At 38.4% G+C, this 27,899-nt stretch overlaps 1 protein-coding gene across 1 annotated transcript; it reads right to left on the bottom strand.

Moving 5' to 3' along the window:
• Window positions 1–300: 300 nt before the first annotated feature.
• ADSS1 (adenylosuccinate synthase 1) lies at window positions 301–27,899 on the bottom strand. The gene is made up of 13 exons (XM_021528922.3): window positions 27,623–27,899; window positions 15,178–15,280; window positions 13,704–13,766; window positions 12,912–12,962; window positions 12,502–12,568; window positions 12,001–12,108; window positions 11,550–11,631; window positions 10,525–10,651; window positions 9,459–9,613; window positions 8,166–8,290; window positions 6,351–6,448; window positions 5,067–5,216; window positions 301–3,632 (listed from the first exon to the last, which is right to left on the bottom strand). The coding sequence occupies exons 1-13, from the start codon at window positions 27,806–27,808 to the stop codon at window positions 3,580–3,582; spliced, it is 1,368 nt and encodes a 455-aa protein (XP_021384597.1). The 5' UTR covers window positions 27,809–27,899; the 3' UTR covers window positions 301–3,579.

Raw genomic sequence — 27,899 nt, 5'->3', positions numbered from 1 at the left:
ACTTAGAAAATGTATTTTTCCTTCATAAAACCATTGGTCACTCAGGTGAGCTAAGTAAAGACGACTAACCATGAATCCCAGTGGTAAAAGTCGATCCCCACTCCGTTTGTAAATGGGAAAGGGAGACAAAGTTTGTGAAGTAAGTGAAAAAAGGCTAAAACCTGAAAATTTGTAGACTGAGAGAAAACATACCTTCATTCACTAATGCTGCTACTTATTTTCTAAAATTCATGAACTATTAAACCAGGTTTTGTATGAAGTTTATTTTGTTAAAAAATAAGAGAAATAGAGACCAAGAACTGTTACTTCAAATCTATTTTAATACATTTTCAAGGAGAAAATAAACAGGTGTGGATCAAAAATAATTTGAAAAAATCTGCATAAGGTGTAAGTAGAGATTGCACATTACTATGGAAATGCTTCATTTTCTTTCCTATTATAAAGTGCATTATGCCAGAACTGTAAGACCATATATAGCCAAATACAAAAGCTTCAAAACCCTATCCTGAATGTGTTAGGAAGTGTATATCTGACTAGGAAGGCCATATTGTAAGGGTATGTGTCAGAAAATATCCCAAGAACATTCCTGTGCAGGAGTGAACCCATAACTGCTACTTTTAAAAAACTATAATCTTTACCACAAATTACGGCTTTTCAGTAAACGTTTTCCCTTATTCTTCCATTCAGATATCAAACAGGATGATGCATCAGCCAGTTTTAGCCATTATTATTGAATTTGGCTGGGGAGAAAGTAGTTAAATTCATCACAGTGATTGTTGTGAAATTAAATTCCAAACAATACAAAATAACATACATGGAAAACAGCCAAAACTAAAGGAAATTTATGTTAAAATGTTCCTATTAAGCAGTGTGCCTCTCAGTAGATTAAAGAGCTTTTTCATAAAAGCCTGAACTTATTCACTCAATTATTTAACTTATTTAACTCAATGACAGCACATGTAAAATTTAATAGGAGTATAACTTTTATTTAAAATATCCATGCTATGAAATGAAATGCATGATATTATTTTTATGGTAACAGAATAAGTCATGGGATAATTGCCTGTTACATCATGCTCACTGACAACATCACTGGGTTTTCTGATGAATCCTTGAAAGCAAGGACAAGCCATGTGGATCTAATGGATACTTAATGGAAAAAATGGAAAATAAAAAGATTAGGTGGAAAGTAATCCTATGAAAATTATGCTATCAAAGCTATTGTCTCCAATATGCCAAATACTCAGTTTAGATTGGTCATTTAATCCAGTTATTCAGCACACCAAGTGGCTCATTAGTCACTGTGGACTTTGCCTATAAATCAAGCAAAGTTTAAATATAGTGGATACCTCCCAGCACAATTGCACTGAGGAAGATGAGGCCAAGAAAAGGAACAGCTCTAGATCATTCAGAAGGCAAATGTCACAGGGTTAAGCCATGTGAAAACAAAACTTAATTGTTGTATCTCCAAACATCTTTATGCTTAAAGCACCTCATATGAATGAGGCACACTTCACAGTGCTTATGAAAATTAGCACTTAGCAAGTACCTTTCAGAAGTGCTTTGCAAACATAAATAAGCTTAGAAGTCTTATTGGTCTTTCATCAGAACAGCTATCACTATGATAGGGAGAACTTCCTCCTCAATTCAGATCATGGACTGCAGGGCTTGACCCCGGGAACTCCAAAAGGCAGTGTTGAAGAGGTGAGAATGTTTTACTAATTGCAATTTTACAGATTGCCAAACCAGCAGCAGTGAGATTAAACTATTTGTCAAAGATGGACAGAGGAGTTAAAACAGAAGTAAGTAAGGATTTACAGCTTTGGGATCTTCTTTGTTGGCTTTTATTTTTTAGAGAAAAAAGGTATTTGCTTGTGCATTAAGCCAGACTCTATAATGAACTGGGGCATGGAGAGACTGCACCAGAGCTGGATGGTGTAAGAATTCTGCCATACAAGCAGCAAAACATCTGTAAAAAGTTGCATTTAGGGCTTTGCACTGGTCATTTTAAGAGTGTTTCTTGACACAAATGGCTTTGAACATTATCTGCTATTTGATATTGGGTGAGACAAGACAGAGGGGATGAGTATGGCACAACATCTCCTGACAAATCTTCCTTTTTTCCCCATTTCTAATGCCAAGTGTGATAGTTTTGTACCCTTGGAGTTACCATATCAGAAAAGGGCTGTTTTTACACGCTGCATAATGGCATCACTGAGGATTGTATGCCATTTCCACAGCCCATGGGAATGATAGAAAAACATTGTTACAGCTCTCTGAGACATATATAAAAAAGGAACATCTACTTGGAGAACTTCACAGTTAGGGAGTAACTCTGCCTCTAGAACGATCTTTTTCCTCTACAAGAACTAGGCGTTTTTTGAGAGCTCTTGATGCATAACCATTACAAATCAGAAGATCCACAAAGAAATCCAAAAACATTCTTGAAGATTCTGGGACCTCTCCACAGCTTCTGCATGTCCCAACCCTGGCTGCCACGTGTCATCCCCTTCTATAAATAGGCATTACATTTTGCTGAGGAAGGTCAAAATGTATGAGGGGTGTAAATACTGCAGCAGTCATCATTGAGTCATGCATTGATTTATTCTTGGAAACCTGTGAGCTGTGGAAGCGAGTGCCATACAGAGCCACAAGTCCCAGGTTCCTCAACGGAGTACCACAGTAGAACTTGGGAAACTTCAATCACAGGGCTAGCAGGGAGAAATGTCCCAGGTTCAAGGAGAAACACAGCTGTCTCAGCTCCACTCTCCTCATGTGTTTTGTATCCTGAGGACTCCTTTCCTTCCACCTTCACTCACTCCTTTTCCTACTGCATAAAAGGAAGGCCACACACCTGACAGTCTCCAGCCTGTTAGTACACAGAATAGTTCAAAGAATTATTAAACAGGTCAGCTTTCTCCAGTTTTGCCCCTTTACAGATGTTATCTCAGTTACTAGAATAGGCTTTGTGATAAATAAATTTTATATTTTAGCTGCTCTCCATTCATTTTAGTAGGCTATCAAAAATATTATATAAAAAATTATATGTAATTGTGTTTGCCTTGCTTTGTGCAGTCAAAAATACCCATCTAACTTTGCTGTATTTTATAAACTGAAAATCTTTATAATTCAACCAATTTCAGTGCATGGTATCTGTTCTAGTACTGCCATCCCAGATACACAGATATTTTAACATTTGAGGAAAAAAATCTAAGTCTCACAATTCTAAAGTTACCCAATAATTACTACAAAAGGCTTGATACTGGTTTCAGCAAGGAGAAATACTATATAGGTGTAAAATACTTTCAAATAGTAACATGGATCAATTGAAAAAAATGATTTCCCTATTTTGTTAGGAATATTTTTTTGACTTTTTTGATGATGGACACCAAGGAGATTTTACAATGAATTTACTGAGAAATTAAATAAAACGTTACAAGACAGAATATATGGGGTTTTTTTCTATTTAATTCCTAGAAGAATTTGTTTGTTTTAAATAGCATTTCCATTTAAAGAGGAAGCAGTAAGGAACCGATGAACGCCAAGTTGTGCTTCTCATCACTGAAGTTCTTCATTTGTTTAAAACAGCTGGATCATTGACTCTCTTGATTTCCCAACTCCAACCCATTTAACTAGGGAGGAAAACACATCTGTTAGAACAATTACTGAGAGTAAATACTATAATCAATGAACTGGAATAATTTTCACCTTTCATCATGCTTCACTACAGACTGACCCATTTTAGGAAGGAAGTTTCATTGTCAAAAATCCCTCGACTCCAGCTGCACAACTGAACTAAAAGTGCAGTATACTGAGGTTTGAAAGCATGAAATAATGATACCATAAACACAAAGCATTGCAGATGGAAGGCCTAATAGAAGGTCAGGAATGTTTGTTGCAGGTTTAAATGCAATTGTTTTGAGTGACAGGCTGTTTAGCTACATCCCTGCAGAGAGGAAGCCAGAGCTGTGCCAGACTCTGAAATCTGCATGATGTAGAACAGGATATAGTGGTGCCTACATACTACAATATTTTTAAATGTAAGGCTTTAACTATAAACACTATCCAGTGTGAGCAGCCACCCCAAATTCCACACTGTAGCTGTTCCACTGCAGTTTTATTGCCCGTGGTTTCTACAGAATTGACTGTGAGTAGGTCTCTTTTAGCCATCAAACCTAGCAAGGCACCCTGACTTTGCACAGCAAACCAGAGGAATAAAGGTAAGGGGAGCTGTATTTACATATCCCTTGTGTGGCCTTAACCACACACAGGCCATTCTCTGAGTTTCAGTCTCTGCTATCAGATGTTTCCTGATCCGTGACCGATACAGGAATTGCCATGGTTGTAACCAGCCTGTACTGCACTGATGTGACCTTTGAGGTGCTTTATGGAAAACGAAAGCACACATGCCAGCTGTCTATGCTTGTTACTGTGGAAAGTCTCTTGCAGACTCCACCATTCATGCCACACCTAACTGTTGGCACATCAACAGCTCTAGCAGTTAGATTTGAAGAAAACCGGGTGGCTTGACCTTTGCAGATTGATGTTAAGATTCTCATTTTTCCAAAGTGGAAGAACTGGTCTAAGCAATCTTGTATCTGTTATGCAACACAATTCCTTATACGAGTAAGAATGGAAAAAAAAAAAACAACAAACCAAAACAAAGACATTTAAGTTCAAACAAGGATGCAGTGCAGGATGCAAAGCAAAAGGGGGGAGATGAAGACATCAGCCTAACTACATACTGAAGCATGGTGCACAGACCCCTAAGTTTTCACTGACAGAAGGTGGCCAATTGCCAAGAACAACACATGTTTATCTTTTCTCTGGTTAAATACCTGCTAGCAGCAGCTTGGAGCTCTCTGCAGCACTGCAGACCTGCCTGCTGAAAGCAACCCTTTACTGCTTCTTGGCAAGCTGTCATTTATCCCCATCAGCCCTGCCACAGGTACTTTAATTCCCTCCTGCCCAAATAAAGCGACTTCCAACTACCAAATTGAGCACTTTGACAGAGCTGTGTCTGTCTGCTGTGGCATCCTCATATGGACATCTACAAAGAAATGTACCTGGCACACCAACATGGTTTTCCACACAGCGGATGTAATTCTGGGCCTTGGGTGGGAGGTCCTCCCATTTTCGTGCTCCAGTTGTGTCAGTTTTCCACCCAGGCATTGTTTCATATTCTACTTCTACCTTCTGAAGTATCTCCTGGTTAGCTGTGGAAGAAAATTTTTGTCACAGTTAGTTTTAGCTGCTCTGCCTTAAGAGAACAGACCTATGGCTCTTGACCAATAAAGTCTTATGACAACAATTAAAATCTGATATATGAGGAAATAGTATTTTTACTGGTTTATTCAGTCATTCACGCCTTTATTCTTAATTGAGGTTAAATTCTGATACTTAGGAAGATAAATCTGATTCAAGAGGATCTAGGAATACAGTTTCCTCTTCCAAAAATTGTAGAAAGTACTCTATGCTATCAACATGGAGCCAATAGCAACACTGCAGTTTTATTTTTGAGGAAATAAGATTTTTTGAGGTTTACAGTACTTCCACTTTTTGGTTCATATTTGCACAGAATAAAACAGTAGAGAAGACATTACTGTCTCAGAGAGTTTCATCTGTACAGAACAAGGTCAAATCAGTCTTGTTAAAAACTGGTGTCTACAAGCTTTTCCCCACTGGAATTCTCATTGTGTCCACAGCCAGGAACCACTCCCAGGAGTGATGGGAAAGCTGGCTGCTGCCAGTCCACCCTGTGCCTCTGGAATCCCCCATAGCTCAACAGAACAAAGCCCTTTTCTTGGCAGAGACTGTTACACATATCTTGAAAACATCATTAATGGAAAAAAAAAAAAATGTATCATTACATCTAAAAGGTGAATCATTATTGAGGGGGCAATGTATGTTTTTATTAACCACAGTGTTGTGGCTGTTAATAAAGCTTAATAAAGCTATTCAGAAGCAGCTTTATTCTGCTTGTTTCCATCTCATTTTTGTACAGCTTTTATTTCAATTTTGCTTCATTAAATGCTATTGCCAATGATAAACACTCACTGACTCAAGCCTTGCTGACTTTCAGATCCTCAATTTTGCCAATAAAAAAATTAATGGCACAACACAGAGGCTCTAACACAAGATTTTATTTGTTCTGAAGTTCTTGACATTTTAAAGAGATGCAAGGTAAATGGAAAATGCCTATATAATGGTATGGCAATCTTTATACAGAGACTGCAGCTCCATAAATTGCCATAGAATGTCTAGTGAAAAAGAAATCAAGTCTGATTTTAAAAAACAAAATTGGCTTAACAGGCAGGAAAGATAAAAATGAACATAGAAGTTTAACTTACCTGGAAAATATGGAATTCTTTTTCCACCCAATTTGTAGGCAACACCAATTTTAATTTCATCAAGGACATCAAGAATATCCAGTTTTGTTAATGCCAAACTGCACAAAAACATCAGTTAGTTACACACATGATGAATCTCCTTTTCAATACTTTCATTCTATTTTTTCCCCTTTCACAAATCCAGCTCAAGCAGCCCAGCCAGCAGAAATACACAAATGTATTAAACTATTGTTAACTGAATTCACACCTCTGGGAGGAATACTTGACTGAGGTACCACAACACATTTCCAAATGCTTGGCTGCTCACGCAGGTTCAGCTCAGTATTCAGCTCAGTGCATGAAAATGCATCTGACTGTGGCAAGGGGCACCTGCTGGGCCTGGTTTGGATGGGTACGACCCATGACATCACTGACAGTGACTATTTCTGTCATTCCTACTGATTCACAACAACTGTCTGACAGACTTATTGACTGATTACACTCTCGTAACAGAACAAGCAGAGTCTGGTTATTAAAACCACATGTGCAGTTCATTAGGAAGGATCCCATCCTGCCTTTCAGTCCCTGGGCAGTGCTGTCAGTTTAATGAACCTTATTAATTTTGTGAATGAACACATTAGGAGACAAAAATGGAACCTCAAAAAGACACTGCAGTATTCACTGGTCTGAATAGAACTGCATTTTAAAACTAGTAAAATTGTTCAAAACAATATTCTAGATGTTGCCTGGCAAAAATTTGAGCAGCTAAGGATTTAGACAGACATGTGCATAATAGTCCAGGTTATATGTGCTCAGTAAGTACATGATGAATGAAAGGATTAAGTGAAGAGACTTTTTGAGAAAGAAGCACCATAGAGCCAGTTCAACTTTTTAAAATCTCCCCATGTTTTTTAGCTATCACAGTTATCAGAGAGGATATAGTTTTGTTGATGAGTACAGTAATTGTACAGAGCTGAAATGGAAAGAAACCTAATGCCTTCTTAAAATTTTCCACATAAACTAGAGCTACATAAGTTAAAGCAAAATATAAATCCAATTTAAAAAAAAAACCCCAAAGCTAAAAACCCCTTTTGATAAATTAATGAACAAGACCTTCATTCCTTTGTAACATTAGTAGCATAAATGATATTAAATTATGTTTCAGTCTGTAATATATTAAAATGCTCAGGGTCACGTGTTTGCATATATGGATAAGTTTGCCTGAATGCATCAACCAAGGAAGCCACTTGGTCTCAAAGAAAATAAAACTTAGCCCATTAAAAGGAGAATTTATAACACAATATTTCACTACACCTTTGTAAATAAATGAACCTATTGAAACTGGAATGAAAGCTGTGCCAGTTGCTGTACCCTTGTATCACTCCATTAATTTCACTTATCAAGGCAGTGGCTCCAAATGATGCAGAATTGGTCATACAGGTAGGATCCATTAGAGTGAACCAAACCTCAAACCCAACAGATTTTAGACCATGGCACAAGTCAGTATGAAAGCACTGGATCAAAAACACTAGAGTAAACTGTTAGAAAACCAATATATTGATCCTATGTACACTGGCCATCTGATGAAAGCAATGTGAAAACGTACCAAAAAATCACAGCTATCATGTTGCAAAATCACTTAATTTGAAAACAAAAAAAAGTCAAAGGAATTAGATTATTATCAGCATTAAGACAATTCTCAGTTGCCCACTTTGCATTATTGTATTGCTTAAAATGTGACACTTTACTGGACTTATATTAATGTTACCTACATATTTATTCTGCGAAGCACAAAATTATCACTTCCAAATGTAGCGCAAAATCTGTGATGCTTACGCAGTGAATCCGTTGATCATATGAGCATATTTCAAAATGACAAGATCTAACCAGCCACAGCGTCTCTTTCTGCCCGTAGTCACCCCCCATTCATGGCCACGGGACTGTAAAAGATCTCCAATTTCCTAGAATAAGACAGAGAGAATGCTGATGGTGCTTCACTGAAAGCACGGCTTGAAAACAAATACAAATAAATATAGATAAATAGCAAGAAAAATACAATTGTTCCAATTTGAAAGATATTTTTCAGGAAAAAAAAATCACTAGGAGAGGACTAAGGCAGATAACACATTCCCTTGTGCATAGGATTTTTGTATTACAATCACTAGCATTTCAAATCATGTATTTAATACGACTTCTGTGTTCCAAGGAGAGACTTTTCTCACTTCTTCAATGAACAGGAAGATTTTCTTGACAATTCAGTCCATTATAAAATATTGTTTGCATTTACTTTCTTCATCTGGTCTTTTGACATCTTTTGGTTTTGGGGACAAGACTGTAAATGCTTGGGACAAGACCAATGCTTGTACAATGTCTAGGTCAAAACACCTAGGGCTCCTTGCCTCTACCACAGTGTGAGACTGCCAGCTGTTCCATTCAGACTGGAATGGCTATACACTGGTAAAAATAAAGAAGGAAGAAACTTTATGTTCATGATTCATAAAACCAAAGGATACTACCAACTCATCTGAGCTATTAGAGAAAGGATTTCAGTGACTAAATCCTTAAATTAGATTCGGAGCACTGCCCTAGAGATTGCTGCATGCATAGCTCATAATCAATATCCTAAGTTTCTAGTTTCTTGATAATGAAAATACAGCAGGCAGTTTAAAATAACCAGAATCTCTCCCCTTCTTTTTATTGACCCATTTGTGCATGACTGGCTGACATACACACCACATTTATTCTATAAATCATCAAGAACACAGGCTGTTAAGCACAGTTGTTCTTGTAATTTAAGCTCTTCTGGGAATCACTGACAGTTCCAGTCCACAACAAACTCTCGCCACTGAAACACACCTAAAGATGTTACATAAGATGATGACATCTGTTTTCACGTTGATCATTACAACAGAAGTGTGGTCACTGCAATGTAACAACATCACACTCGTGTTTCTCTCCTCTCATGACGAACACCTTAAGTTCACAGTGTAATTCTCCTCTCTTCATGGGTGTGATTGCTCAGCATTATTACCACCGTGCTTATTTCTCAGTGGCATAACCCTTAGCCCGCCGCACTGGCTGTCACTTGCTGCCAGCTGTGCCCCCCCCATTGTGTAACACTAGACCTACATTGATCTGCTCGGTGGGGAAGGCGCCGATGCCCACGCGGGTGGTGTAAGCCTTCACCACGCCGTACACGTCCCCCACGTGCTGCGGAGGAACGCCCAGCCCCGTGCACACGCCGCCCACGGTGCAGTTCGAGGAGGTCACAAAGGGATACGTGCCTGCCAGGAAAACACAGCAGCACAGCCCTCTGTCAGCAATGGTAGCAAACAAAGACTGGTTTTTATCAGTTCAAAGAAGGTTTTCGCTTCTATGTTTGGCTTTAAAGCTAAACTGGAACAGTAGCCAAAGAGGGAGGCAAATTCTTTTTATTATGTGTCATTCATCCTTTACAACTTTCACCAAGGATTGCACATCAGGGAGAAATTCAAAAGCATCTCAATACTACCTCCATTAGGCATGGGATCTATTATATGAGGCTTCTGCTGTGTAAAGCTTTTTTTTCAATGTTCTGTGTATCACAGAAATTATTTCCATTACATTCATGGAGAGCCTGGTGTAAAGGTCACAGTCTGGCATTCCCAATGCTCTGCACAAGTGGCTGTATTTGCCACAAATTGTCTAAGTCTTAAGAGGTTACTTATGATCTCTACACAGTGACTTGGGGCTGGAGAATCTCTTCAGTCCTTAATTTTTTCTTCATTGATTTAATTAGACTTTTGGTAAGAAAGCAGACCAGAGACAAGTTGTAGTGGCAAGACTTATAAGTTGCTGCACCAGTTTAATGTCCTCCCATGGCAGAGGAATTACCTAAATTGAACTGCAATGAGTACCTGGATTGTTTGGCAATGTGCATACACATTTAAAAGCAATCAAGACAAGAGTATCTGCAGTGAAATTTCAGCTGCACTGGAATAAACTTCAGTAAAAATCAATATTTAAACCCTAAGCACTAATCCTGTTAATGATACAATTTCTGTTTTAATGAGCTTTACTTCTGGGAGATCTGTTCCTATAAAGGAAAGACTATTTTGTTTCTCTATTTTCCTGCTGTTTGCAAAGTCAATATAAACACAAATCAAAATAAAAGCTGATCTCTTAGGAGTTAAGCTGAATTTAGAATACAACTTACCAAAGTCAATATCAAGTAAGGCTGCATTGGCTCCTTCAACAAGGATCTTCTTTGGGGAGCCATGAAGAGCTTCATACATAAAATACACACCATCTCGAACCATGGGTCTTATTTTTTCAGCATATCCCTGCAAATTGAGTACAAATGTCAGCTTCCCCAGACAGTAGCTGGAAGCAGGGAACACTGTGTTCACTTTTGAAAGACAAAACATACAGATAAGTCTAAGCTTCCAGCCTCAATAACTGTGTTTTCCTGAAAGATACAACCATTAATTTATACTCCTTTCAATCTACTGAACCACTCATATAAGAAAACATGACCTATTATGGCATTAGAATGCCATAATTTCTGTGTCATTTCTGTTCACAGAGATGTGGTATATCTACTGAATTTTGTTGCTGTAGTCTTTAGATAGTGTGTCTATAGTCAGGCCACACTGAGAATGGGACTTAGAACTAATCCAAGCACCAAAATAAAAACATATCAGTCCTTTTGAACATTAAAAAATATCCTCAGGGTGTCAGCTCTAAAAAAGTATAAGAAAAAACTTGGGAAAGGTAAGAGATATTTTTAACGTCCGCTTTTCCTACATATTCCTGAAAGCTGTTTTACCAGTGGCTCTTCTGGATTTATTTGTAAAAAGACAATTTTTAAAAAAATATCAGGATCTTGAAACATGCTTCCACAAACAATTCTTCAGTAAGCAAGGAAGTCCCACTGACACACTGGACTAATTGAAGTCATCACCCTGCATTCTCTTGACTACATTGACACCACAGTCATTTTAAACAACATTCAAGAAAGTAAAATATTACAGGAGAATTAAATCCTCCACAGAGCTTACATGAATGCCTACAGCAAGAGAGAACATTCTACTACAAAGCATATCTACTGTTTGTTAAAAGCTTTTATAATAATGAACATATACATTTTTCATTTAAATTAGCGCAATAAGTGTATGTCTGGTACACTTCATTTTTTATCTTTTAAAATTAAAAGAAATATTTAGAGTGATAAATCCTTACCTTTAGCTTTTTCAATTGTCCTTCTGTATCAATTTCCAATGTGGGAAACATTGACTTGTACTGTTGTGCCAGGTTTTTAAATCTGTAAAGAATTGAAATTGAACTGAAATTGTACCTATGAGGAACATAGTCACAGAATCACAGACCCTTTGGCAAGAACTCAGTTTATATTACGCACAGTATATACTGAAAGCTATAGGGAGAAAATACTCAGGACTCTGACACCTCAACCAGTGCATTTCCCAGTATTCAAAATTACATTTTAAATAATGAGAAACCCTGTGAAGTACAGGAGATACACACACACAGAGTCTTTCCAGTTTTCTTCTCCTTCTAGACAATTTATATATTAAAATCCGACACATATTTAAAAACATCTCCTTAAAAGAAAATCTGTCAGGCAAAATGTATCACTCTTTAAAACAATATTTACAAATGAAAATAGTTGTACCTTGAAGAAAATTCATCAAAATCAGAGAGGAGATCACAAATCCGAAGGCCTGTTCGTGCAGCTTTGGAAGAATATGTTGGTCCAATCCCCTTTTTTGTTGTGCCAATACTAAGTAAAAAGAAACACCCCCCTCAATATGTATAAACACATACAAAAATACACTTTGTACCAAGTAATTTTATCAAAGCTCTTCAGTAAATCATATACCAGGGAAGGATGTCTGAGACATAAAAAGATATTAAAGTTCTATAATAATAAATATATTGCACCTTTCAGGCTTTGCGTAAGTATTGCTAATATTTGTGGTATTTAGTAAAGCATGAGGCCTTGAGTCTGGCTGACAGTTTGTTCACTAACATAAGTAGGAACAGAACAGAAGCACAGAATTATTAACATCAACAAGGCTCTTCAGAGACACACAGCATTGCTGTTTTCCAAAATTACACTGATTTTCCGAATTTGCGTAGCTATTAATGAAACGAGGGTGTTGAAAATATTTACTTTTTGCCTTCTTGTGCTTGACGTTGCACTTCCTGGAGCCCATCTACTGCCTGGTGAAAGTCAAACACTGCAGTGGAAAATCAAATGGATATAGTGAGAGAACAAAGGAGAAAAATATTCTTTAAATCACAGACATCCATAATTTCAAGACAAGGTGCCTCTGCTGTCATTGACAGTGCACAGGCCTCCTCAAGTGAAAACAGAGGGAGTATTCCTTAAACATTGTAAAAACATGTAAAACATCACTCTTCAGTGGACACAGATTCCATTATCATGCTTCAGATTACAGAACATAATAAGAAGCTGTGTTAGATCAAATACATAGCGACTCTGTGGAATAATAATTTAATTTAGCCTCATGAGCTAAGCAATCATTTGTGAGGGTTCTTTCCTCTTCACTCTTCACTTACCTATATGTGCTCTATCTGATATAATCAGTCTTTTCTCCCAGTCTTTCAAACCTGTCAAAAAATGAAAAAAGGTAGGATTTCAGCTGTGCTGATTGGTTGAGCTTTGCCATCACTTTTTCTATATTTTTGCTAGTTTACTTGGCTTCTTGTTAAGATAACTGTAGACAAAATGGATAAACCACAAGACAATATCAAATAGCAACAATGTTTCTGTTGAGAATTTTTTCCATTTTTGACTTATCAGCTTTCTCATTTTGGTATGGACAAAGATATTTCTTAAATGCCAGAGTGCTGTGGCTTACACAAAGTTCTTTAAATAAATATTCTTGTTTAACTTGCTACAAAATGCATCACTTAAACTCTGTTTGTGCATCAGAAAATAGAGAATTTCTATATAGAAACATAAAACAATCTAAGAAGTAGAGGATCTTGGAAGGTCATAGGGTCTAAAGCTTTGCTCAAAGCAGAACCAACTAAGTTTATATTTGGGCACAGAAATTTTGGGTTAAATCACCCCTATTTGAGGTCACAGGAAGCTTAGCACACATTTTAGCATTTATTTTCTTTTCAATGTGGCATCAAATGCCATAAAACTCCATGAAACCCATGAAAAGACTGCTTTTGGAATACGCCTAAAGACTACCACACATTTCAACATTTTAAATACTGTTTCTTCATTTCAAATCCAGAATGTTATTACTGCACTGAATACTTATGGTCAGAAAATAGCTTACAAAAATCCTCAACCTGGCTGCCAATATAAAGGTAGGTTAAAAATTACTTGATACAAACCTTTCTTTTCATTCTTTTCAGCTTCTTCAAACAGGCCTGGTAAATGTATAACCACTCCATTACCTTTGGGAACATAAATGATTTATTTTAAAGCAAGGAATAAACCACTTATTTTTAGGATATAAGGCCTGTAAACACTTGCTGTGTAAAATTTTATTTAAGAAGTAAAACTAGAGTTCACACAAAATGATCTTGGGAATTTTTTGGATAAATCCTGATTTGGGGTAAGCAGCTGCTGGGCTGCTAAACTCAGGAAAGGCAGAGCTGGCTTGTTTCAGGCATGAATGCCAGGCTGCTGCACAGCCAGCTGAGGTAAGCGGATTCTTGTCTTTGTTCACGGTGGACTTTGCCCTGCAACTTCAGCCTCAATTGTTCACAGGGAAAAGCTCAAAGAAGTCCCTGGCCTTACCACAATAAGTCTCTGTATATAACACTTAAATCTTCTTCGATATTCAGGTCTTTGTTTTAAACTCAGCCCAAACTAGTGCTGTGATACATTAGCAATGCCTTCCCCCTGCTTTTGAGCTACAAAATAGAACCCACGAGTGATAAAGAGCAGTGCTGGCGAGACATGGAGGATTAGTGATGCAGTGGGCTGGAAACAGCTGCTGCCTCCTTCTTGGGAATGTCAGAAATATATGCAAGAGGCTGTCTCAGCCTAAATTTAGCATAACTCAAGTTATAGTCGTTACTAATTGACAAGGGAGTAAATAGGAAAGCAAGACAACACACCATATTTAGCTGAGAGAAAAAATATGTTTAATAGATTCCAGTTATTAATTTGGAAATTATTAAATGGAACAAAACTTAAAACTCTGTGACTCACTAGAACTTATACTCATATCTTTAACAGTCTGTACATAATTTCTCTCAGAAAGAATCAAAACTTTGGACAAGAGGCTTAAATTTGCCTACCATTTAAATATGAATTTAATGTCCAGTGAATGCTGCAAGTTTTTTTATGATGCCATCTGCATCAAGTATCTTTATAGCAAAACACGATATCATCCTTAACAGCTGGTGATGTGAACAAAAAGGGGATTGGATGGGGGCCTCCTAAGTAGAGCCCTGCATTTTGGGGCCTATTTCTGGAAGTCAGTAAAAAACTGTGAGATATAATTTTTATTATTTATTTAGCTAAGTCCTGGCATTTGTGTGCTCAAAGAATAGCACATATATTTCTGAAAGTATAAAAAGAGAGTCCACGTAGAGGGTGGGGTCCAAATTTTACCATAAAGTATAAGAAGGAACATAAGATGTTCTTGCTTTCAGTTTTCTAACAGTGGAAACTAAATTGGCACTGAAAGTAGAGTAACTCTTCATGTTAAAGCAGCAGTGAAATAAAAGTCAAACAGCTGAAGCTAAAGCAAACCTGACTGCAAGTCATGTTTTTCTTTCCTTGTTACTGCAAAGTACAGTTCCAGCTATCCACTACACAGTATCTTTTTTTATAATAATTTCTAAAATGTCTTACCAATAAAAGAGATTGCCTTTGGATTAATGATGCCACTAGGAAATAGGTGAAAATCATATTCTTTCCCATCAACAACCACAGTATGGCCTGCATTATTCCCACCCTGCAACAGAAAGAAACATGTGAAGAATAATTGTCCAAACTCTAAGCAGATTATTTGGCAAGAGCATCTCTTTTTATTTATACATGCCTTTGGTCACTGCTTTCTCCACATTACAGTTTCTTAACATGTTGTAGCATTGTAAAAAGTGTTCAGACAGGACAGTGAGGGAGTTAAAGAAGTTCAGCAGGACTGTAGAATATTGAAGCAGAAGGATATAATGAAATTAAGGCAGGGCTGGGCCAGAGCAGGAGTTAATACAGGAGTGGTGGCATAAGCTAGGCAAGAACTGAAGCTTTCTGGGAAAAGAAACTGGAATTAACTGCCACCCTTGGAGTTCTGTCTCTGACATGCCTACACAAACCCATCCTTTTTAGGCATCTTTTGTACATGGACATTTCCTTGAGTTTAAGCCCAGTATTTCCCTTTGGATGGAAGCTCTTCCTACCTGCCCAGCCATAAGCAGCTACTGCTTCTCTTGCTGTTCAAAACAGAGCCTCTCTTGTCAGGTTGGAGGCAAGTGCAGACTTTGCAGCTTCACTAAATGACCTTGTCAGTCACAGAATATCCTGAGTTTGAAGGGATCCACAGGAATCCAACTCCTGCCCTATACAGGACCACCCCAGAAAATGGTCAAGAGATGATCTTCCCAGTAACCACCACCACCACTTTATGGAGTCTGCAACAATTCATGACTTACACAACTTAGGCTTAGTGTTTTTTCCTGCTGTGTCTTAATGCAAATTTGTCTCCTACTGATAAGGTTGAAACCTGACTACTCATTTGCTGTGGTGCTACAGGCCTTCTGTTTTCCCAAATGATTACAAATCTTTGTGGGTTTGATACAAGAACTGGATGATTTAAACTGTCTAGAAAGAGGGCTGGAAGGGGAACAGACTGCCACTGGTAATTTGCAGAAAATAGAGTGTTGGCTGAATGAGTAGAGTTACATGAAAATGCTGAGAAAGAACAGTCATTTATGAAAATGAATACTAGAACACACTTTAACCAGAGTTTAACTTATTTTGCATTTACTCATTTGCCTGTTTGTATGTAAAACAAAGGAAAATGGCAAATGAAAATTCTTTCAAAATGTGGATAAATGCTGAAACACAACATTAGGAATATAAGAACTATGGCTTAAAAAAAGAGAATGTTTTTTAAGCAGTGTGATGGAGAACCTTAGGAAATATACCTGCAAACGTGATAAAAACAATTTTCATGCTTTGGAACATTTGAGCTCAATAATTAATTTTAAATAGATAACCTGCTAAGGGAGAGCTGAGGAGTTAGCACAGAAAAAAAATAGTACATACAGATTTATTTGACTTAAAAACTGCTGGATAGCTCATCCTTGGGATGGGAATGATTTCGAGATATCTTGCTAATGCATAATTATAACTTGTCCAGAGAATCCTGGCTAGTTTTCTTGCCTCCCAGATATAATAAATCAGTTGTAGGAATCTGGATCTAGTTAAAAGTACTCTATTATCTAGAAGGTTAATTAATCAGGCAGGAGAGTACTTTACATGATATTTAAGAGGTCTGACTCTGGTGGATTGCACTGGTTGAAACACTAGTTTATTTTATTACCAAGATGAAAAAAAGCTAGTAACTTCTTCTGGGAGTCCCACTTTCCTTTTCTACTCACTTATAGACAATGGCAAGATGGAAACTTTAGAAGAATTAAACTCCATAATTTGACACGAATTTAACCTCTACTACAAATAACAGTTTCCTCTTTTCCTCAGAAAATGGCAAACCAGGCTGCTTCAAAACTATTTGTTGTTACCATGCTGAAGTTATACTCTGCTTTTCTTAACCAACATGAATATGAACAAATGGAATCAGGCTTGAGGACTCACAATCTGAGGTAACAGCATTCCTAAATTACAGTCAAAGGCATTTTCTTGTATCCTAAAATTTCAGAAGGTGGGATACACTAGTATGAGAATGCTTATGAAAGACAGTTTATGCTTTTGGAAAGTTTCCTGAACAACTGAGATCCAGACAAATGCTCTTTCTTTAGCAAATGCTTAAAAAGGAATGCTAATCAAGCAGATTGTGAAAGTTGGCATACATAAAAAAATGCTGAAGCACAGAAACACCATCAGATATTGTACATCCTTTAATGGCCAAAATCTCTGATACAGTTTAAGTCCCTCTGGATAGATAACACACATCAAAAATTCAGTGACAGACCACCTAAACCAGCATTTCTTCACTATTGACATCTCTGGAACTGCATTTTGCACTGCTCCTGCTGTTCTGTGTTTCCTAAACTGTTTCCCAGGTATATTTTTACAGCTCAACTAACTATACTTTTATAAATATAATTGAAGTGATAGCAGAGCATTGAATTACCCAAGAGACATGACCACACTTGCAAAACATTACAGTGGTCTGATGAGATACTTCCTGTTTATTATCTGGTCATCTCAGTAATTTCTCATGTTCAGTTACATAGATATTCTAACAGCATACTGGCAGCCTAACAGCTGAGATATTAAAGACATCTACTCCTTTTCTAATTCTACTCCAGTTCTGAGAGTCAATATATGGCTTGTATGAGCCATTTCTTCTCCTTACAAAATATAATGAACCTAAAATCTTAGATGGGGTTTATTTGAAGACTATACATTTGAAGGTGCTGCCTAGTACACTGCAACTGTGTGAGCCCACCTGAAATTTATTTCTCTTCAACTATTTTCAGTTTCCTAGGTCCCTAAAGATGGTATTTTCTGAAGTTCTTAAAAATTATCTCTAACAAAGGGAATGTTAAGGCAACAACTTATGATAGATTTATCATCAGTACCATTTTGGCATGATCTGTATTGTGAAATGATAGTATGGCTAGAAGTAAGTTATTGTATAGTCTGGGCATCCCCACTAAACCATTCTGCTGTAGGAAATGCTGTTCCCAGGGAGGCCCCATGAGGGAAGCTGTTCCAGTGACATCCATAAACACTCACACTCTTCCCCTGCTCCGGGGTGTGCCCCTTCCACAGATGCAGTGGAGTCTGGGGTTTACTTAAATAATTAAAAAAAAAATATTACACTGTACTCAGATTATTTTTTTTTCCTTAAGATTTCAATCTATATTTTCTGAAATTTTATAATCCAGGTGTAAAATTACATATTGTCCCTGTACTAGGAGAAACTAGAGGAACTAAACTATCCCATACAACATTGTACAGTCTTTTTTCACTACAGCACTTTCTTAAAAAAAAAAAAAAAATCCAAGCTTTTAATGTACTATCTACTTGTGGTATTGGATTGATGCACTGATGTACATTGATTACTATTCCAGAGTGCTTGAACACCAGAACTATATCAATATACTAAACTGAGAAGCTGTATTTTACCAGTGTTAACAACAGTAGCTGGCATAAACAGCACCAGGGAACTGATAATTATTATGAACAGGTTGCCAGAGGACAGTCATTGTCTTCATAGTAGAACTTAAAAAAAGCCATGAAGAAACAGACCCACCTCCCAAACTGCTTAAAAGCTGCTGTTTTGGCCTGTATTGTTTTTAAAATCATCTCTATTTTCTGCAGCCAAAACATCCCAAGACAGAGAATTTCTTTTGGGAGCAGCAGTGAGGCTGTTCAGTACCTGCAGCAGGAGCTCAATTCTCCCAGTTAGCCTAATGATACATGTTTGAACAGGAAGGAAATATGTCCTATGTTCACAGGTGCTTCTGTCTGCTCTTGCCAGGCAGGTAGTGTGGAGGAGTGTTACATACTCTCCTGGCTGGCACATCCTTCATTTGCCCAGTGCTCCTCACAATGCCTGAACACAATTTGATTAAATAGATTAATATGAAAAAATCATCCAATCACATATAAAAACCTTAAAACCAGATGATTGTTTCAAACTATAACTAGAGTGTGAACAAGAAACAGGTTTATTTTTGATGGGTCCTACAGTGATGAGGTCTCATCCTTTTCCAGTTAACAATGGGGAAACAACAGAAACTGGTTACTGAAGATCTGCAGCCAACATCACCATGGTGTGAGTGACACACCAGCAGCACGCAGAGCTCCTTCACTGCTACATGCAGTGAATGTATGAAATGTCACAACTAGGTTTTGAATAAACTAAAACATTGTTCAAGGAGATATCTGTGCTAGGAAGCACATGGGGCTATCTGAACACAGTTTCAGTACTGGCTGATATGCCTGAAGCAAACCTTGCGTGTATAAATGGGAATATCAAGTAGGAGTAGAAAGATTGTATTACCTCTCCTCTTGGCAGTCGTGCAACTGCCACTAGAATACTGTGTCCTTGGTACGGGGACAAGATTACAAGCTGATCCCCTCTGGCATTATTATATGAATTTATAATCTATGAATTGAAATACCAGCCACTAGCATGGGAAGCCTTCATCTGAAAACAAATGCTGTGACTCCTGTCTTTTTCTCTTCATGATAAGTGTCCCAGTAATACAAATTCCATCCATCAATGGAGCAAAACATTTTCTGAAATTCAACTGTATCTGCAGGGCAAATACCTCTCATCAGACTACCAAAACACTTCTGTTTTTTTTACCTGAATTGAGTAACTTTTTTCAGTTTATTATAGGATTTTTTTTATGTGAATAAACAAGAAGGAACATTTTTACATAAATTATTTATTCTCTTTACAATTTAATTAACAATGGCTATTTCTAACTTACATCAGCAACTGCCTGGAACTAATTTGAATAAATGTAGCTAATAAGTGCTACCAGCATGGCTGGCTCTGATGTGGACTTTATAATAATATAGATCCATTGACTTTCATAGGATTTCTTGTTATTTACACCACTGCAAATGAGGTTTGAGCATCATTGGTATTAAAAATCCAGTCAGACAAGTGCAATACATTAACTGCTTTGTACATGTAGACCCGTCAACACAATCTCACTGAATCACCTGTGTGTGAACGCTCCTGCCAATGACTGGAAGTGCTGCACATTCCAGCTGGAAGGTTGTTGCCATAGGTGCTTGTTAGATTCCCTTACTGGAATTCTTTTTCCAATTTTTTTTTTCCAGTTTAATTATTGACAAGTAACATCCAGCTCGCTCCCACTTGGGTTTCAAGAGGTGGACCATAATGTTTTTTTATCTTTTAGCCCAACCGATAGGAAAGAGGTGGGTTGAGACTATCCAGAAGTATCCTTAAGACCACAGGAACTGAGGGAATGCTGATTTTTAAAGCTGTAGTGGTGACAAACAACTGGTCTGAGTTGCAAGTTTATCTCCAGACCCCAACCACCCTCAGCCAAATCTAGTTTGTTTAGCTCTTCTTTCCCAAGACTATATTGCAGTAATGACTCTGCACAGAACTTGACTCCTGCTCTGTTCAAGTGTGCCCCTTTGCTGTCTCAAAGAAGGGGCAAAATCCATAGGATCCCACTGTCCCAACTAAAACAGTGATCTTTTCAAAAAGTCTCAAATTCCAATGGGAGGAGACCTCATATAACCTCATGAGATAATTAGCATGATTATAAACACAAACACTCTTCAGAAGAACTGAGCAAGATTTTTGATCCCTTAAAGAAACATAACATGATTTGTAGCACAAATAAAAACCCCAAAGCTTATATCATATACTGCACCAATAATGTAGTATTATTTCTTTACTGCAGAAAATGACCCTAACTTATACAGATACCTTGGTCTTCCTAAGCATCTGAAAAATGCAACTGGAAAAGCCAAGTCTAATTCAACTCAGGTGTCAATCAACAATCAGCATAGGCAAACTAGACACTCAGACACTGGTGATTTTCTCTCAAACTGAATTCATTGTTTTGTCAAGTCACATCAAAACATGCCACAACAGACCACTATAACAAAATACCTATTTACTCCAGCAACAGATGCAAAGAATATAAATTCAAGGTGTATTAGTAGAAAATGCTACAGTGGAAAAAATATTCTTATGCTAGCAGAATGCTAAAATAAATAAAATCAAACATGAAAAAACCTAGATAAGTCTGCTTGTCTTTAATTCTCTCTGCTGAAGAGGCATAGTCACGTCCCTTTGGGAAGTAATATGATCCAAGGATATGAACATAACTTTTCTTATATCTGTAAACAAGTTAAGGACAGGAATGAAATAGAACAGATATAATTTCAGTTTAATTTTCAGCTGTTTTCTTTTGATGCTTGTAGAGGATAATAAATTCATCAGGCTTTATAAAGGGGATTGAAAATTAAGCTTGCTTTCTTATGGAGATTTGGAAACTTTAAACCTGACCTTCTCATACAGTATTTATAATCCTGGTGGTCCTGAGATGATCTTGCTGATGCCCAAAGGAAAGGCTAGTTTAAAATAGCAGTGTCACCATGTTGTTCTAAAGCTTAAAATGATTTAGTGTGGCATGTAAGTATGTATAAGCATAGTGAAAAATAAAATTGGATAAAATACCTTAGAAGCAACAGATTGCTACAAAAAAAGTTTCAAGTTTGGAAGGGTAGACTACTTTATTGTAGCTAAAGAAACAACACAAATCCTCTCCTGTTTTGAATAGTGAAATAAAACCTACTTGTTTTTGCAGGGAATCTTGCAAAAAATTACTTAGAAACCTGTATGAGTGTACATGCAAATGGCATTATCAACCTTCCCAAACACTTGAGAAATCAAAACAACAGTCCTGCAGTCACTGTACACTCATGACTTCAAGGTCATCAATCTCTTCACTGAAGATCATCAAGCACTAAATCATTAGGAGATTAAAGCCTTTCCATGCTACTTTATCCTGTAGGGAAAAACTACACTAAATATCACAGTTAAATCTCATTGAAAGGAGAGCAACACATGACACACACAGAGAAAAACAGCAGCAAACAAGCTCCTGTAACTCCATACAAACCTCACATAAAACTGCCATAATTTAATCCCTGTTGCAAACAGTTCCAGTAGCCCATGATCAATAGGAACAAGTCACAACAACGTGTGGCTGCTTCCCCTGCCCTGTCAGCAGCAACAGGGGAACAAAGGAAACCTCCCCATCTCGCACCTAAAGCGCCCAGAGAAACTACTGGTCCGGCATTTCTGCCACGTTTGGGTTTTATTATTCAATTGCTCGCCCACAGTATTTTCATTTGCATTCCTCAAAGCATTGTTACTAAAACAGATGGCATTTATTGTATTCATTTAAACACTAGCACAAGGAATTAGGGAAACCTACAATAATATACAACAGTTACTTGTATGGGCACACAGCATCAGGCACATCCCTTCACCCTTGCTTAAATTGTTCCCTAATGTTGCAATGCTTCCTCAAACCCAAAACGTTGCCAAGCTTTTCTTACTAGTAAAACTTTCTCAAACTTGTTAACATCCACTACACAGAGAAAATATGCCACTCCACACCCTTGGTTTATGACCTGGTTAAACCTCTCAGTCCAAGTAACTCTGAATTACTCAACCACAAAAGACCTTAACAGCCATTTTTTCTGGTACCCTTTTCAACCTCCTCAGCCTTTCTTCACTATTAACATGAACTGTCATTTTTGTCCATGTGCCTCAAAAGATCAGATGATCTTTGAAAAGAAAGCAATTCTTAACCTGAAACATAGTGTTGATAGAAGAAATATTTTAAGAAGTGACTGCATATTTAATGCAAAACAGAAACTTTAATATGAGAAGCTTAAGAAATCTAGTAACACCTCTTAATGCAGCCACATTCTTACTATTTGGTGTTGCTTCTTACAAGTCACTTCTTAAGGGAGTGCAGATAACATCAGGCAGATTGTTTCCAGATTTCCAGAAGGCAGAATTGTCACAGGACTGACACATCCAACATTGTCATGGGCACGCTGGAACAGCAGTGACAAATGACAGCTTGAACAATTTTTTTAAAACTGCCTTGACCTACTCCCTGCTGCTGAATCACTGCCACTGGTGTTGGTGTGAAGGGAAGAAAAGCATGCATTTGTGTTGCAGCTGGCTTACAATCTATTCAGTAAAAATGATGTGACCTGTGACAGGTAGAGGTGATTATCACAGGGCCTCTACACACTTAGTAGCAATGGCATTCCTGTCTTTCACATTAGGCTTTTGGAAAATCTTTCCTTTCCTTTGAATTTTTTATCAAATTTTTTTATGGGGCATTTTTAGTGAAAAGTTATTTTTGCAGTGTACCTTACATAGTCTCACCTTAAGGAAACAGCTAGAAATGCATGACAACCAGCTGGCCTCAGTTAACTGAGAACTTATGATGTGTGACTTTTTAGGAACAGCTCTAGTCCAAGCAGGCCCTCTGGAAGCACACCACCTTTGGCCCCTTGGCACTTGGGACAGGTGACTGTTTGATCATCCTCCAAAACTGATCTGAGAAATCAGCTAATTAAAACCCTGGTAGCTAACACCAGCCACCAGCCCTAGCTTTGAACGTAGACACAAAACAAGGAAGGGGTGAGGCAAGAAATGTACATCTGGAATGAGAGCTACCACAGATAAAGTCACAATCTGAAATCATGTTTTGAACAACACCAAAGCTCTCTTCCTATGTTAGATGTATCCAAATTACTTCATCTGATACTCTGACAACATGCTAAGAGGCAACATAAAAAGTGAACTCCCATCTTTATGTCAAATATTCTCTTAGTTAAAAGCTTTAAAAACAAGTTTTGCATATTTGTTTAAAGAAACATCAAAATGAAATATTTACCATCTAAATCTTGGGTTTTACCCTTTCCTAAAAATATATCAGGGATTAAAAGTATTGCATGGCATCATGTGACAGCTCCATGCCTCAGGAGGCCACAATAAGAAAGAAATATTAGCCTCTAGCGTTTTTCTTCTGAAATTCTTTGCTTGCTGAAAGAGCAGTTTACAGGAAAAAAATGTTCTTTATGTTCTCCATTAAACCTACTCAGTTCCTTAACTGTTAACTGTTCCTTAGCCGGCTGTTATTAGTTTATTTAGAAATACATTTTCTGCTTCTTTATATGAGTTTCTGCGCCTGTGTATCTGGTATTTTAATGAAAGCAGCCTGTAAAAAGTTGTGTACAGCACCATCCATAAGAGCATTCAGAGACCTTTCACCCTTTTCGAAACATCCTCTTTCATAAAGAATGCTGTAAGTATAAAGGTGAAATTAAATCAATTCCTTCTGGTGAACTATTATTTCATATTCAAATTATGTCACATATTTCAGTGTCACTGAAGGGTGTGTACCTAATTATTTTGAACTCAGACTGTATAATCTAAGCACTGGTCAACAAATTAAGTCATCAATTCATGTGAAATTCTGAATGCCCAGGAAAATTACAAAGGCTGGGGTTTTAATGCAGATTTTTCTTTTAATACACTTTAAAGCTTCCATTGTGCCTGTGATGGACTTTTATTGCCATTCACCTGCTTGTCTTTTTTCCTAGTATCCTAGAAAACAGAATTTCAGTTCCTCTGCAGAAATCGATGTCACAGATTATTTTTATGCACCAAACACATTAAAACACTTGAGAAACATTTAATGAAAGTTATTTCCTTTCATGGAAACATTAAGGAATTATTGTTTTTTAAAACCCCTTTCAAACTCAAATTTGAAAATCCCTACACAGACTTTACATCCCTACAGAGAAAGGAGGGTGGTTGCACTTTTTTTAAAAGGTCAGCTCAAAGAATATCCTACTAGGATGAAGAATTACTCTAGCTGGGACATGATTTCAGAAGACTTGAAAATCTATTTTTGAGATATTAATTTTCAAGTTTTCTCTACTTCCTTTTCATTGAGGACTAAAAGAAGCTGTTCAACATCCTTTCCATCAATGTCTTGGAAAATTGAGTGGACAAGACATCAGGTAATAAATAATGTTGTCAATCACCATATTCTAACAAAAAAAGTCTGGTGCAAATTTTTCTGACATTTTCTCTAAAATCTCTAGTAAGTCAGTCATGCAGTATTTCTTGTTTAAGAAATTGCTTCTAATACACAAGTGCTAAGGCACTGAAAGTCTGTCTTAATTTCCAGGGGCAATGCAAAGCAGCGAAGTTCTGATCCAAACACTGAGCTTTTTCATGGCACTACACAGCATTAATGAAGTTCCCCTCAAACTGATTACACCTGTAAGTTAATGACCTGCCATTATCACACTGAGAGAACTCATCAGTACTGTTTACTTCCTTAAGTATGTGCATATCTTTACTAAACCTTAACAGATTTCTAACAGAGGCCAAAAAAATCATACACCATTATCTACTTGCATGATTGGCTTTGAAAATATGAAATATTAAATTATTAAAACAGCATAGTTAAAAGCACAAAACACCCATTGAAGTATTAAAAAATTACAGTCCTCTTTAAAGTTACATAATATTTGCCATTCAAAAGTAAATTATGACTCATATTTTCTTTTTCAAATGCTTTATAGTTGGCCCTAATCTTGAAGGCATCTCCTTCTAACCAGTGTAGTCTCACCAGTGTAGCTATTGTAGTCTCACACACCACGTATTGGGGGACACTTTTGAAAAGAGCCCAGTGCTTTTCTAGCTTCACCTGCCTTCCATCCATCCTGGTCTCATCAGGCTGCAGGAAGACAATCCAACTTGCCCAGCAGCACATTAAACCATCCAAGCCATCAGCCTGTTGCTAACACACAAACCCTTGTGGCATACTCACACACCCACTCCTGTATCCTTCAGAGGGCATCCTGAGGCTGCACCTGGGGGGCACACTTGTAAAGTAGCTCGTTGCATGGACAGCAGACCTGTCCTGAAAGCAGCTTCAGGGCACCCCACAAAACTGAGCCTGAAAAAGAACCAACTCCTTGCAGTAGTAATCTCATGAGAACTCACTATTTGACAGGGGCCTTTATGAAATGCTCCTCCTCAGCTAAAACTTTTAAATCTTTTTTTCTCACCAAAGCAATCCCAAGACCTGAGTTTAAATTCCTAGTAACACATTACTGGGCGAGGGAAGGGGGAAATAAATATGAAAAAAAAAAAAGGTATGGTCCTAGTAACGCATATTCATTAGCTACCTTTTGCAGGGAAACTTCTCCCCAAGGTGATTCAAGATCTTGGGAGTTTAATGTCCCAAATGAAAATACTTCCTCCACCTTCTAAATATTTAACCTGCATGATAACATTTATTTACATAACATACTTAATTAGAAAAACGTCCTTGGATTTATTACCTTGGATTCAAGGATGTCTGTAGCTTTTTAGTAGCTATCATGCATTTTAAAGCTGAATAAATTTCATGGTACATACTAGCCGAGCTGGACTAAACCGACTACTTCTTAACATGTGCACATAGTTTAAAGGGACAACAGACAGAATATTAGCTGTATTGGTCTAATCTGTTCATAACTAATGTTTGAAAAAAGTTAAGTTCTTTAGAAGTTATTACCATTATTGATGCCCCATCCCTGGAGGAGTTTAAAGCCAGGCTAGATAGGGTTTTTAAACAACCTGGTTTAGTGGAGCATGTCCCAGCCCATGGCAGGGGGATTGGAACTGGATGATCTATAAGGTCCCTTTCAACCCATTCTACTATTCTATCTGGAATCACCTATATGTCTAATTTCGTTTATATTATGTAAATACATTGTTTTGGAAATCCTTACAATATATTCAACTCAAAAATATATATAAACAAAGCCATGCAAGATGCTACCTGCTTTCATGCAACTCTAAATCCTTATTTTTACATAAATTGGTTTTCCCCCCCCTCCATTTTACTCATGCTCAATTTTAATTTTTTTTTTTTTTTTTTCATAATAAACTTCCAGGCGCTTTGGAGGGAGCACAGCCCGCCCATCCGAAACAGCCCCTGCAGTAAAACTTTATCAGGCTCCTGAGGTTCCCTACGGCTGGCCTTCAGGCCGGCTCCCAGCGCTTCTCCCCGGAGCAGCACGCCCGGAGACAGCGGCACAGGCACGGGAACATCCCCGCAAGCCCGGACCGCACCCGGGCCGCGGGGCTCGGCTTCCCGGGCAGGCAGCCCCGCCCGCACCTCGGGATTCAGTGTCGCTTATCGTGAGGGGTCAGCTATTTATATTTATAGCTCAAGGCTTGTTTCTTTCCGAGTGGCATTTGGAGGCGCAGGCGGGTGGGCCGGGGGGTGTGTGCGGCACACGGCTGCCCGCCCGGGCACCTTCGCTCCGCCGCCGGCTGCGGGAGAGGGACGGGGACTGGGGACAGGGAGCGGGAGGGAGCAGAGCAGCAGCAGCGAGGAGCGGCACCGCAAGGAAAGAGCGCTGGAGGGAGGAAGGCGGAGCAGCGGGGGACGGAGGGGACCGGAGGGGAGGACAGCGCCGGGCCGAGCTGGGGAAAGCGGCAGCCGAAGGGAACGCAGGGTGGGGGAAGCGCCGAGGGAGCGGCAGAAGGAGCCGGCCTGGCACCCACCTGGCACCGGCACACAATATCCGACTCGGTGGCCAGCAGGTCGACCACCTTGCCCTTGCCTTCGTCCCCCCACTGCGCCCCCAGCACCACCGTCACTTTGTTACCGCCCGGCTCGCTGCGCGCCCGCTTCAGCCCGCCGGCGGCGGGGTGGCCGCTGCGGTCGTTGGACGCCCGGGTGCCCGACATGCTGGGTGGGTGGGTGGGTGGGTGGCTGTGGCCGCAGCAGCCGCCGCCTCACGCTGCCTCGCTCCCCGCTGCCGCCGAGCCCTGCGCGCTG

This window comes from Lonchura striata, chromosome 5 (genome assembly GCF_050655825.1).
Source record: "Lonchura striata isolate lonStrDom1 chromosome 5, ASM5065582v1, whole genome shotgun sequence".
NCBI classification, from domain to species: Eukaryota; Metazoa; Chordata; class Aves; order Passeriformes; family Estrildidae; genus Lonchura; species Lonchura striata.
Note: the sequence above shows the minus strand (reverse complement) of the source record. Positions and strands in the feature narration are given on the sequence as shown.

What these genes read in the sequence shown, in the direction of transcription:
- ADSS1 (XM_021528922.3), bottom strand. Translation starts at nt 27,808, where the DNA reads ATGTCGGGCACCCGGGCGTCCAACGACCGCAGCGGCCACCCCGCCGCC. An exon ending in ATATTGTGTGCCGGTGCCAG is followed by an intron (nt 15,281 to 27,622) that starts GTGGGTGCCAGG and finishes TTTCTGTTGCAG; the next exon opens with GGTGGGAATAATGCAGGCCA. An exon ending in AAGAATTCCATATTTTCCAG is followed by an intron (nt 5,217 to 6,350) that starts GTAAGTTAAACT and finishes TTTCTTCCACAG; the next exon opens with CTAACCAGGAGATACTTCAG.